The sequence below is a fragment of the Lepisosteus oculatus genome, chromosome 12 (assembly GCF_040954835.1).
Source record: "Lepisosteus oculatus isolate fLepOcu1 chromosome 12, fLepOcu1.hap2, whole genome shotgun sequence".
Lineage (NCBI taxonomy): Eukaryota > Metazoa > Chordata > Actinopteri > Semionotiformes > Lepisosteidae > Lepisosteus > Lepisosteus oculatus.
Window position 1 is genome coordinate 34,724,051 of NC_090707.1, and position 14,116 is coordinate 34,738,166.

At 37.2% G+C, this 14,116-nt stretch overlaps 1 protein-coding gene across 3 annotated transcripts in view; it reads right to left on the reverse strand.

Annotated features, from left to right (window-relative positions):
* The window catches only part of cdk15 (cyclin-dependent kinase 15), a 140,153-nt gene that overhangs the window by 43,149 nt on the left and 82,888 nt on the right, over positions 1 to 14,116 (reverse strand). For all 3 annotated transcript variants that reach the window (XM_015359369.2, XM_006636765.3, XM_015359370.2), the window contains 2 exons: positions 11,980 to 12,073; positions 10,673 to 10,736 (listed from right to left, as the gene is read on the reverse strand). In XM_015359369.2, the coding sequence (XP_015214855.1) occupies positions 10,673 to 10,736; positions 11,980 to 12,073 (158 nt within the window). The remainder of the gene's footprint in view (positions 1 to 10,672; positions 10,737 to 11,979; positions 12,074 to 14,116) is intronic.

Consider the following 14,116-nt stretch of genomic DNA (forward strand, 5'->3'; position numbering starts at 1 on the left):
GAGAGCTGACTGAGAATTGACTGGACAAACAGGACTTCCACTGTCCCAGTTGTCCCAGTACAGATTCAGAAAACGGGGCTGGCGGGATCAGGATAATTTGGGAATAGTTGTGGAGTGGAACAGGCACTAGGTAAAGGGGAACTGCAGTCCCAGTTTCTCAGACCAGTTATTACATTTTGGTAACAAAATAAATTCATTGACATTATAGAACAATTTTACAAAGTTCGCACCAAATCGGGAACTTTTTGAAAGTACAGTAAGTTGCCATGTTTTTGAAAACATGCATTCCAATTCCCACATCACAATGTGATGCTGCCCTTCCTGCTAATTAGTCTCCAGAATGACCAATGTAATGTATGAGTTGTACAGCAGTTGTCTGCAACCATCTCGAAATCAAGAGCGATGTTACTAATGTAATTAGTAATTACATTACTAATTAGTAATGGATTTAAAGAGTTGTATTCACAAGCCTGCTTGTTTACACTGTAATCAGGTCACATTACATTGCCGGAGGTTTTGTTGCTTCATTCTGAATCGCGAACCTGGAAATGTAATCTATTTTGTGTTGTAAATTGAAGGTTTTACAAATTACTGTGTACATGTTATTTGCGGCTTGAAATGCACTCATCAATGCTGATTCTTTCTAATGCCAAAATAAAAAAAGAGCGTTGCAGTTCTCCCTTAATGCAGACAACAGAATCAAGTTTGTTTCATGCACAAGAAAGCAACTGCCCAGATATGAGTAGTTCCATAACAGAGCACCAGGACAGCAGCAAGGAGGTATTAAGTACCTGGTTTGATTGCTCTTTAATTGGTGACAGGTGGCCCAGAGAGCCTGTTATACTGGGTCCAGGCAGGGTCGAGCTCCTTGTGCAAAAGCAATCGGTTCCCCTGGAATCTGAGGACTGGCAGCTCTGACCCACCTGAGTGTAACAGACATCCATCTCTTGGGATATTGCTCAGAAGAATTTAGCCACAAAGTGACCATTTGAACCACCTTTAGGAAATCCAGTCGCAGTTCCTCAAGGATCTCACTGTGGTTCCTCTTTTTTCTTAATGGCGTACGTACTATAGAATGGTGTCAATTGTGAAGGACTGTAGGTGAATGCATGGCAGTGTTTCCCATTTCCTTTCTTCTTCTGTGAAAGAACATGCCTCCTAGAAGGCTTTTGTAGAATGGGGGAAAGAGACATGAGTGCAAATGGAGTTATGTTTTTATTATTCTCCCAGCCATAAAAAATGACCCCGCCTTAAACAAGAATATTGTCTCCATTTTTGCAGAATGAGCATTCCTTCTCGAGAAAAAATCTCAAGGAATGTTCTGGACGAACAGCTGCCAGAACTATTCCTGGAACATTGGGAGTTTTACAGACAGGCAAGTTAAAATAAATCTAATGTCTTTTGCACAAGGACAAGAAAAGAAAATATCAAGACTGAGGCCGGGCTGAAATTATCCCAAATTTTGAAAGCACCTGACACGCAGAGTTGAAATCGCCATGTTCGCCAACGCAATTGGAAATCCAGGCTCTTGGAAGACAAATGTCAATCAAGAACAAATACATTAAGGACTGAAAGTAGTTAGAAAGTATCAACAGCAAGATAATGGAACACCATTTCTGGCTTTTCATGTTAGGGAACATCATTAGCTGAGATCCTAGAAGAAATTACTTGGATTTTGGATCCACATGCTACAAGCAGGAGGAATAGGCCAGACTTCCTCGTCTTGATGGAAGCCTTTCTTACGTTCGTCCACTGTAGGAGATGTTGTAGGAGATTTATTTTAAATTGCATGTCTGTCTGGAAAACTCCTTCATGTTCCAGGAATGTTCAGTCTTTGGTGCTGGAATAATAAGAATTTGTACCAATTATGTATTCAAAGTTCAGGCTAAAACTGGACATGTCAGAAAAATTGAGGTCATGAGTTCACCTTCCCTACTTTCACAAGCATGGGTTCGTGACACGGAGAGAGGCTACTCAACTAATTGAGTGACTTGTTAAGGTGTGTTTGTGCACCTTAATTAATGAGGGGTTGCCACAGAAAATGGTTTGAATACTTCTTTCATTACTGAACAATGAATCGTGATTTGTTTTCAATTTTTTTTTCATTTTAATTGTTTTTTCTTTTTTTTTACTTTAAAAATGTGGAACAGGTTGTGTACAATATATAAAAATACTAGTTGCCATTTCCTCTTGTCATAAGTAGGAGTTTTAAAACAACAAAAAAAGTTAAAACCTTGCAAGGGTACGAATACTTTTGTAAGGCACTGTATGTTGTGGTCAAATGCAATAAGATGTACTGTAGAGTTTGTAGGTGTATGAATCTGCTACTCTAAAATGTGAACAAATTTATTTTGAAGCGAAGGCAAAACACAGCCTGTTGTCAGTCCTGATTAGGAAGAGTAAGAGCTCTTGTCTTGATATTGTCAGCTTTAAATTTTATAGACTACTACCTAATGACCGCAGTCTTGGCTCTGTGGAATGGATTTGGAGCATAATCATGGACTAATATTCAATTTACAGTATGCGTGTCCCATGTGACAGCATACTGTATATAACACACTTGTATCAAATGAGTTCCTGCTTGAAAATAGTTATGTTAAATTCTGAGTTCTGAACCTTAATGAACTATATAAACAGTGGGGCAAGAGGGAAATATATTTTTAAGAAATTATCATACCCATTTGTGTCATTTAAAGTGCATCCCCAGATCATTTCATTTGAGAATGAAAGTCAATGATATTTATTAAATAAAATAAGAAATATGAAGTAAAAGTACTTTTTTTTATTTAGAATGATGTGCTGTCCCACAATTACACCAACTTTATCTGAAAAGCTAAAAATAGAAAACCTTTGCACACCTAACAGTGAAATTAAGGCAATCTGTCATTTTAGGGATTACGTGATAGCCCCACTTCTCAATTACATTTTTAGCTTGAGTTTCGAGATGGGATTTTGCCATCCAAATCCTATTGAGATCGCTAGTTTGCAGAAAGCTCAATTTCGTCAGTGCAATTCTAATATTATTGAACTTAGCAATGAATTAAGTCAGTTTATCTTTAAAAATAAGAATGCCAAATTATTTTCTCCAGCGGTCCCCTCTGCACAGAATCTGTTGCTGCATGTGTGGGTCATTCCAGGTCGATATCAAGGCCTGTACACTGCAGACACACTTCAAATGATGTTTGTGCAATGTAAAACTCCGACTGCTTAGCCTATTATAATGATATTTATTTTTACTTAGGGCTCATAAGAATTTAGAGTTTTTAAACTGCCTCTGATGTTTGCTGATATATTGCTACTGATGTTGCTCACGGGGGAGTTTCTTTGACACATTAGAATCTCTTTGTGTAAAGCAAATATCTCGCAATTGAGGTGTCATGTGTTTCCCCTTGAATACATTTCTTTGAACGCAGCCCAGCTTTCTAAGAAAGTCCCAAAGCCCAGCTTTGTTGTTGAAAGGTTTGGTTAAATACTTGGCTCTGTCAGGGCTGGTGGCAGTGCTTTCCTTTGCCATATTGAACTCTTTTGTTCAGACATGTCTCCACATTGTCACTGTTTGTTTCTCGTCCTGACAGAAAGACCACCCACCAGAGTGTTTCAGTGTTACTGTAAACAACTTCACAAAAATGTTTAGAGTTTACTTGAATCTTGGATTAGTACTCTGAAACAGCATGAATCGGTGCACTGTTCCCAGTATGTCTGTGTAGGAAATAAGGAGAAATGCAATAGGCTGCAATGGACTAGTATTGTAATCATAAAGTTTTCTTTCACCCCAAGAAAGAAAACATCCTGAACATTTTACCCTGATGAAACTGTCCTCCATCCAGTCCAATACATTTAGTTAAATCCGTAACACTATCAAATTCCAAAGCCTAAGAGACCATGCTTGATACACATCCTGACTATGTGAAAACATCTTAAACATCCAGACATTTTTACTAGTACATTATTCTTTCACAAAGAGTTCACAAGCTTTTTGTTTTCATGTTAGGAACTGCAGGCCTAGATATTCCACATTTGGGCCTGGGTCTTGTCATCAGCTGATTGTGTCCTGTTTCCAGGATTCCTTTAGGAATTGCACACAATTGGCAGAGCACCGTCAGAGAGACTGTGGTTCCTGGGATTTCCCAGCTTTCTGCAGGTCTGTGGTAATGTGAGAGAGATACACCACTCTCCTAGCTGGTGCTCATCTACTTGTATGGTATCTTAGAGCCTTTACATGAATGGGTGTACAAGTGGGCAAGTTAGGAAAGCTTTCCTATTTCACTTGTTTCTAGCATTGCACTGTAGGAGTCATTGTAGTGAGCCCAGTAAAACAGTGTTGGGAAGCTGAAAAGCATGTTCTGCAGCAACTACACTTGGGAAATGCAGAACAATGACTTCTTGCATCATGTGATGTACAGTATGTGCAATGCTCAGTAAGTAGAAATTGACTACCATTGCACAAAGTTCACAAAAGAGCATTATAAGAGATGGAAGAGGTGTTAGTGGGACCAGTAGGGGGCGCTCACCCTGCGGTCTGTGTGGGTCTTAATGCCCCAGTATAGTGACAGGGACACTATACTGGAAAAAGGTGCCGTCCTTTGGATGAGATACAGTATAAAACTAAGGCCCTGACTCTGTGGTCATTAAAAATCCTAGGGTGTTTCTCAAAGAGTAGGGGTGTTACCCCGGTGTCCTAGCCAAATTTCTTGTTGGCCTTTACCAATCATGGCCTCCTAATGATCCTCATCTATGAATTGGCTTCATCACTCTGCTGTCCTCCCCACTGATAGCTGATGTGTGGTGTGTGTTCTGGCGCACTATGGCTGCCATCAAAACCTTCCAGGTGGAGGCTGCACACTGGTGGTGGTTGAGGGGAAGTCCCCCTTACCCGTAAAGCGCTTTGAGTGGAGTGTCCAGAAAAACGTTATGTACTGTAAGTGTAAGGGATTATTATGAAGCTGAATATAAAGAAACAATGATTTCAGACTTCTTTTACAGAGAGAAAACAATGAATGATTGTTCCAAACTTGAAATTAACAATCGTCTTGCCTCCCGGGTGGCAAACATCTATTCCACACTTTGGAACTGGAGTTCAAACAACCGAGATGGATATCGGATAACTCTGCTCTCACCAGAAACAACCAGATGATTAAAAGATTATTAAAATTAAATTTCAAGCTTCTAATTTCAACATACTGTACTGTATTTACAGGCTGTAGCTAATATGAATATTAAGTGTTGAAAGAAATGTTATTTTAGCCGGATTTGTTTGTGCAATATCTGACAATGATCTCTCAGTTTTTCATGTTTTCGTTTGTGAACAAATATTAAATGTAAATGTTTAAAACATTTTTTGACTGATTAATTCAATTGTTACTGTTCTGTAGGCCAGTAATTAAACATAAGGATGGAAAGATAAGAGGACTATAAACCAGAACATCAGCTTCTACAGCACTTCCAACATTTTGAACAAAAATAGATTGACAAAACAGTATCTGGGTAAACAGTGTCTGTTTAATTTAATTTTCGTATTCTTTGAGCAATAAAGGCCAATGACACTTCTGGCAGCCTGATAGAAAACTAACTTTTCCTTCTATACTGTGTCCTATGTAATATGTTGTGTTTTATGAGCTGTGTTTTTAATGTTGCATAAAATAGTTGTTACTATTTTCAAAAGACTCTTGGCCAAAGAAGAAGAAAGTAGAGAAGCCGTATGAATATTGATTTTGGACATCAGGAATACTGAGTCGAAGTATGAACAGCCTGTGACAAAACATGCAGTTTTTCAGACAAGAGTAGTGTGCCTTCAACTAAAACAAGGCTATTCAATTTGCAGCCTCTCCAATTTGCTCCATTATTAATTTTTGCCACCACTATCTCCTTAATTTTTTAATTGATATTTAGGTGGATCAATATATCACTATGGGGACTGGTTACATTGAGGTAGGGCAGTTAAGTGGATTGGAAGTTATGGATAGGAGACCTCCGGGAATAATGATGTTGCCACTGGTGTTGTTGGACTCGTAGGAAGCAGTCTTCCCTCTCGACCAGACTTTTCCAATGCCAATATTCAAACCAACAAACCAGTGCCTCATGATGACGATGGTCCTTCAGATGATGCATTAAATAATGGTCCCAACTACTTGGCCATCAGAGATCCCATAACACTGTTCATGAGAGATCAGTTAGCTACTAAAAACCAAACAAGCTAGACCGACCAAGTAACATGCTCTAATATGCACAATTTCTTATGTTAAGTTCAGGATGTTATTACTCTTTAACGTCATGAATGCCTTCCTTCAAGGCAGCTTACACTTACTGTTAAAACATAATTTCATTGTTTCTAATGGACAGGTATCCCCAAACCCCTGTGTTTAAGTGAGTGATTACTTGAAACTACAGACTAGGCCAATCACCTGTTGAACAGTTAAAACAGTTGGAGCCAAGTGCCTGCTTGTTTAAGCTAGAACATGTCATCCAGAGAGCATGTACACATTTTTAAATGCGCTTTGTTATCCACCTTCAATTTTAAGTGATGGTTCTGTCATTTTATTTCTGGAAAAAAACTAAATGTGCCTGAAAGAAAAGTGGAAAGTGGGTGTTTATCATAAAAGTAATGATGAAATAGATTTTAAATCAATAATGGATCATTCTGGAAAGGGAAATCATGAATCCCAGGGCTCTCCTAAAAGCTGACAGTATAAACGGAATACGAGTGACCTCCGTCAACTCAGGACAAACTTGAGGGACACTGGTATTGTACATGAAATGCCAAGAACCAGTATGCAATTTGTGTGGTGTTTTTTGTCAGTAAACTGAATCGGCAAATTGTGATTCAGATATATTTTGCATACCGCAAGAGACAAATAAAATTATAAAAAAAAAATAGTTTTTTGGGATGACAAGTAAGGCTGGCTATTTTACATATATATGAGATGTTGCATATGTTTCGTTTTACAATGTTACACACTTTCCCTTTGTTGCAGTTCCCAGGATCGGCAGCTGAATAGTTTTACAAGGTGGTTCAGAGCTTTAAGTCACATGATAAAGACTTTGTGTGGAGAAAGTTCCCATTCTGACTTGCTCAGAGTACCTTTCCCTATGTCAACACGTTTTATTTTGATGCGACCATTGGGATATTAACAGTCAAAATTGTTAATTTGCATGCAGTGTTTTTCAGACATTCACATTTCAACGAATTCACAGTGCCTGCATGGTCAAAGTTTCATTTTGAAAAGCATGCAAATTGCCAATTTTCATTTATGTTTTTAATTTCTTGAAATTTCTTTGGAAAACCGCAACATTTCTTTGAAGGAAGTGGATGAATATCAAGTAGGATTTTTATGGAAATGCTTTTCCACAGACCTTGCCCTGGGTACATGCAGCTCTTCTGGAGCATTTCTATAACATTAAGTCACTTCTGAAAACCCACGCAGAAGTTTCAGTTAATAGAGGCAAAAGTCATTTTTACTGCTCACTACCTTATTTTGCAAGAAAAGTCCCTTCTACATAATTCTTTTTTGTCTCTTGTCCCGATATTACCGCAGCAAACATTTTTTTTTTTGGTTGATGATGTACCGTAATCACATTAATTACACATCAAGTCTTAATTACTGTACCATCACACCTGAGACTTCCTTCATGATCATTTCCACTGATCGGCTAGACAATAATTTCTATTGGAAGTTTCCAGTTCATCCTTTCTCCTTTGCTGAATGGTTCATACTGTTAAACCTCATCCTGCATTCTACAGTTATGTGGGCTACAAAGTCGCTACCTTCAATTTGAATTCTGATGGACAAGTGCCACCTTTCCTTAGTTCCTTATCTTCCTTTGTGTTCTTTTAGTATACTGACATGTCAGTACCTTCATTTGTTCAGGATTTCCAATGCCCCTTTAGTAATCCCACCGTAGAAAAAAATGAACTAAATTACTCAACAACAAAAGCTCTAAAAGTAATCGGTTAAAACAACTGTTTATTGTGGCACCCTTGTATCATTGAATTCTCTAGTCATTATTTTTTGTATGGGAAAATCGGTGAGAAATCTGCTAATAACAAATGAAAAATGTTGATAGGCGATTTGCCCATAGTGACGATCGGGACTTTTATTTGTCCAAATTTGAATAACAAAATTCAAAGACAACACTGACTGGATTGTTAGTTGAACCTGTGCATGCATGCTTAGGTAATTAGTACGATGCTTTTTCTTGCTTTAAGAGGGGTGTTTAATTGCTTTTAAAAGGTACAGCAAATTACTTCTCGTAATAAACTTGTCTGGTGCAGATTAGAAGACTCTTTGCCCTGGAGCAATGTTTTGCACACCCTTCTAAGACGTTGAGAGCTTTGCATTTGAAAACCTACTTACAGCGTATTATCACTGTGATCAACTATACTATACTTGTACTTTGAGAAAATGTATCAGAATAGTTTAGCTGAAAACTAAAGAAAATAGAGGGGTGATTAATTTTGCACATTCAGTGTTGGCTTTCGTTTGGCAAAACTCTGTTAACAACAGACCCAAATGGATTTATTAGAGTGTTACTGATCCCAAGAAATACTTTGGAATGCGGAATTCTGTTTGATCAAATCATTTTTAATATTTATACACTAGAAATCTCCAAACAGCAGTGAAAAGCACAGAACTACTAAAGTTATTGAGATATACAGTGATTTGCCTTCTTTATATCTGTATTTTGTAAATTATTTCAGTTGAGAGAATGAGATTAAGCAGTCAAAGTTGATCATGCAAAGTCTTGAGCTAGGAACAAGTTTAAATTCTGACATACCCAAATCTAGCTACATTATAAGGTGCCCCTGTACAAGGGAGACAGAAGTTAAAAGAAGGTAGGGTTAAACTAGAGGGCTTCGTGAAGTTTTTAGTTGGCACAAATTTCATTGTATGAATATTTTTACATGAGAAAGTGTAAATGCAGAGTGATTCTGCTCAACGTAATACATTCATACAATTCTGAAAGGCTTGCCCTTATTTCCCCAGGTCTCTGAATAACTAAAAAAAGCCACCAAATATTAAAATGTCCTGCCTTGTACTGTACATAGTGGATTCTACTCTTAATGTACTTAATAAGAAGGTATAGATACTGTATATGTTCACGTGTTGTACAGTTACCAGCTATGTAATCGGTTTGACTACTGTTTTCCTGTCACTTTCTGCCCTCTTCTGGTTATATGTATTTAGCACACAGAACCAACAGCCCCGTGTTAGAAAAGTAGAAACAAAAGATGACTGCTTTGAAAAACAAGACACTCCAAATACTAAATGTTCTGCCTTTGTTTCTTGGTCACACTACTAACTCTGAGCAACGCAGTTTGGGTTCCTTAATTTTGTATTTGTTAACCACATTTATTTTGAAAAGAGTGTTTTGATTATAATTTAAGTTGTAGCCATGCTATACAGATTTCAAAACCTGTTTGGTCTAGGAGACAAGTGTCTGAATGTTTATATATTTCCTCCTACTAATCTTGTACCTGAGGTTAGGCCTTTCTCCTTGCATTTCATTGATCTCATTAAGATTTTAATATTAATAAAACAGTGACACACTGCTGCTTGACTTGGATCTTACCTGTCCTGACACTCTGAAACTGAACTTCTACAGAATTCATTCTTAAAATGTATTTTAAAATTAAAAAAACTATTTTTTTTTACTGGAACAAATTACAAGCTGAAACACACCGAAAATTATTATTCATTCAATTTATACTATGCAGCTGTTTTTCGCTTTGATTTAAACAGCTCTGACAAAAAGATAAACGTTCTTGTTTCTGGGCTTGTAAAAGAGACATTCGATAAATTACAGAACACCCCAGAGAATGCCGTTACATCATTTTAAACTGAATAAAGATGCCGAGCTGTGTTTTTTCATATTTTGTTATACAGCATACCGAGTGAGATGTCTATTGTGTATAATATAATAAGATTTCTACACAAGAAATTTACAGTATACAATGACCTCAAGCATTTAAACACTGCCAAACATGCTTTAGATATCTCAGGGACAAAACTGTTAGAGATTTTGATATGGAAAGAGTGTTGAACAGGCATTCATTCAACCTACAGTACACATCTTACTTGAGTGTTCCAAGTTTTATGAAGATGGATTGCTCAATGTTTTGTTTGAGCACATTAAAAAATTAACTGTTTTTTCCTTTTCCATGTTTGCTGTTTTTATTAGATTCAGGCTCACCTTACTAGTTCAATTTCACCTGAGTTGCCTGGTTTTAGTTGTGGCCTAGGTGTTTTTTGTCTGGGCTTCTGTCTCTCCATGTTTGTATGAGTGGTGGACAGCTGTTTCGAGGGCAGTACTGTGATCTCTGGACTGTTTTGTGCTATATTCTTCTAGAATAGACTTTATCTTGCCACAACCCTCACGCAGACCAGCCACATTAGAATGATTGATGGATGGAGGTCATTTGAGACTAAAATAATTGAATAACCTCAAGGAACAGAGTTTTTTTCAAAGAAGCAGCAATTGTTTAATTAGTGAATTAAATAGAAATCTTTTCAGACTTTAAAAATATGAGATTGAGGGAGATGGATTAAACTGATACGATTGAAGTGCTCCAGAACAAGAGTTGGAGAGCCCTGCCTTGGATTAATTTTGGATTTCGACTGCAGGGCAATTCAGACGCAAACACTGGTAAAATTGTTATTAAATGGGGATCTCTGACCTGGCTTGTAATTTGGCAATTCACTGACTCCAGGCCACGTTTCTTCAGTGGGTACTCCCAATACCTGTCAATATGACAAAAAATGAAATGAGAAAATTAACAGAACATGAATTTCATCAGTAGATTACAATTATACAAATCATCAGATTCCTTCATATTTGTTAATGTTTGATACAATTTATTTTGATGACTCATATTTTCATTTATGCATTAACCTGTTCTCTTGCAAATAAAAAAGGACACTTTTTAAAGACTAGAGACAAAATATGCCGGTTTTATCCTATGTACATGAATACATATACAATCTCCGCATAGGTATTTGCAGACAGCAAGTAAAACAGACATCCCATTTACTCAATATGATCATTTCAATGTACAAACAAGATTATGCCTTGCTGTCTCTATTTTCTTTAATGCAGAGATTGGTTTAACATACTTATCCATTTTCAAATGTTATGTGTGCTAGACAGGTAATTCTTTTCAGTCTGTGTCAAACATCTCCACTGCCTTAATAGGCATTTTTTGTTCTTAAAAGAAAGCTGCCGTTGTGGGGTTAACACCTCAATTTCAAAGGTGCTCTTCCAAATAAAAATATGAACTGACAACTGGATTAACCTGATGACTGAAGATCACATGAGCTGTCACATCCTCTTACAAACACTGGAGTTTGCTGAAGTTAAGAGAATTGCAACTGTGTTTTGGTATTTTGGGGTTAGAAAGAATTGGCACTGAATGCATTTCAAACCTGAATGAAAGTAGAACATACACAGTAACTAGTAAAACCTCCAATTAACATCACAAACTAGATGAAATTTCCGGGTATGCACAGCATTGTATTCTGTGATTGCAGAATGAACTAGTGACGTGAAGTGGCCCTATTACAGTGTAAACAAGCAAGCTTGTGAATACATCACTTTTAATCCAATAGAAATATTGCCTTCAACTTTGCCAAAGAATAAAACTTGTTAACTCTGAATGCAGCTCATGGAACATTTCTGCAGTGAAATGCCTGCTGCACAACCTGTACTTATTTGTTTGTACATTGCATTAGTCATCACAGTGACTAGTGAGCAGGAAGGGCCCGCATTACATCGCAGGTTGTGCAAACTCTTACTCTCACAATTGGGGAGACTAGTGGGTTTTGACAACATGGCGACTTTTATAAAGTTCACAATTTTGTGCTTAATTTGGAATTTGCAATAGTGTCAATTAATTTATTTTGCTACTGAGATTCAATAGCTAGTCAGAGAATTTGGGACTGCAGTTCCCCTTTAAGGGCCAGTGGGAAGATATGATTGCTGACTTACCGCCCAGATCTTCTGAAGCTGTTCAAAGATGTCTGCGACCCCTGGGAAAGCAGGGGATCCTTGGAGCATCTCAATGAATATGCATCCTGCTCCCCTGTGAAATCCCCCCCCAAAACAGGTATAAAAATATTAAATTTGCTAATTAGTGTTGACTATTACATCTGCTGTTTATAAGTGCTGGGAAACAACAGCCATTTTGAATGGTTCTTCCAATCAAAAAAATTATTTACTTTTAAATGTCTTGCCTCCATTTCACACACAAGCATTCTACAGAAAACAACAAGATGGATTTCAATGTTTTTTCTCATCCAGCTAATTGCACCCACAATGTCAGTAGCACATTTACCAACTAGCTCAGGAGTGACCATCCCTTGTTCTAGACAGTCACAGCACAGCAAGCCCTATGTGTCACTCTGAAATCATCAGTTTGAAAAGCCTTGGAACGCATCTGAGTTTTGGTCAGTTGAGTGAGTGATTGGTTCATATAGGGCACAAAAAGCCAACTGTTGTGCTTCGGAGCGGCTGGGTTCTGGTATTTCTATTTCATGTTATCTTTAAGCTACTCTAATCAAACAGGTCACCTGTTTCACTGGTCAACAAAGGTTTTTGCAGTTGTTTAGAAATTCACATTTAAAAATAAACAATAAAACCCCCAGGTTATGACTCTCTAAGACCAGGGCAGAATACTCCTGTACTGGAAGAAAGAAGTAGTTCAGGTGGGTAGCTGCGTCAGCATGTGTAGGCTGCAAAGGAACAAGCAATAGGTTTATTCCATGCTGAAAAGAGAAGAAAGAAAACAAAATGTTGCGTTTTCTTCTCTTTTCAGCATGGAATAAACCTATTACTTGTTCCCTGGAAGAAAGAAGCTGAGTTTCACAAGCAGAAAATAATGTGATAAGATGTTGAGTAGGGGAAGTCAATCAATCTGCTGATTTGAAGAAATTTTGGAGGTTTATATCAGCTATAGGCTTGTGAGTGTGTGGTTGATTGAAACAGGAGTGGAGCTGCTGTGCTCTTCTCAAGAGTGTGGATTCTGAGAAAAACATTGTTTTACTACTTGATTTTAAAGTCCTATTAAATGTAATAAAGTTTTTTATTTATTTTTACTGTGCCCCTTGTAGTTCTGTTCCCACAGATGGTTTGGTACATGAATAAAGGCACACTTGCTTGAAAGATTATATAAATTAAGACCTAAAAAACTAAAAAAGGTGATATACTAAGAATATAGATTATATTATAAATGCATCTCTTTTTATAGTATGTTTTTAATGTTCACCCTGGGCACCAGTCTTTTTCATTGTTTGTTTCCACTGTTGTATTTTTGATTTGTGAAATTCTCCAGCTGCTCTGCTTCCAGGTAGAAAGGATGTTTTAATTTTATTTAAAAATATTGTAGTGCAGCTGCCATGTTGGATGTTTAGTGGGGAAAAAAGCAAGAAATACAGAGCTATGCAGAAGTATTTGATGCCGCCTCAGTCACTCATCAGATTTCTATGATTTGATTTAAAAAATGCACATGGGTAAACAGGCTATTCATGGTTTTAAAGGCAGACGGAAGAAATAAATCTCCAAGACAAAGTGTAGTAAAGACTATTATTTAAGAACACCTCTTTACTGAACTAAAATTGCACCATTTATGGGCTCATTATGGTGACTGTTCCATGGTGCACCAGTTCAGACTTAAATCTATACCTAATAATTTGCACTGCTTGGTGGTTACTATTAACATAAAATAGAATAAATGAAACAATATTGCTTTGTGACACAAATTATTACTGTTCCCTTCAGCCCCAGTCCCACAATCAGAGGTCAAGTCATAGCTGTAAATGTTATTAAAGAGCTCCATTATATCTCTATATCTATGTAAGTTATATCTCTGTGATATGTGGGTCTTGTATTATTTAAGACTGATCTTCCATGCTTATTCTGCTGTGTTCTAGCAAAAACATGATAGGTCAGTTGTAAAGCTTCTTCGAAAATGGGAGGTGGACAATGAATTCATCACTGTTTGCACTGCTTCCAACATAAACCTCTAATTTATACTAGTGCTAACAATGTCTCATCAAATTTCATGACCTGCCATACATTGTTTCTCAGCCTAAAATCCATCCTTAAGATATGAAGCACAAGGAGAACA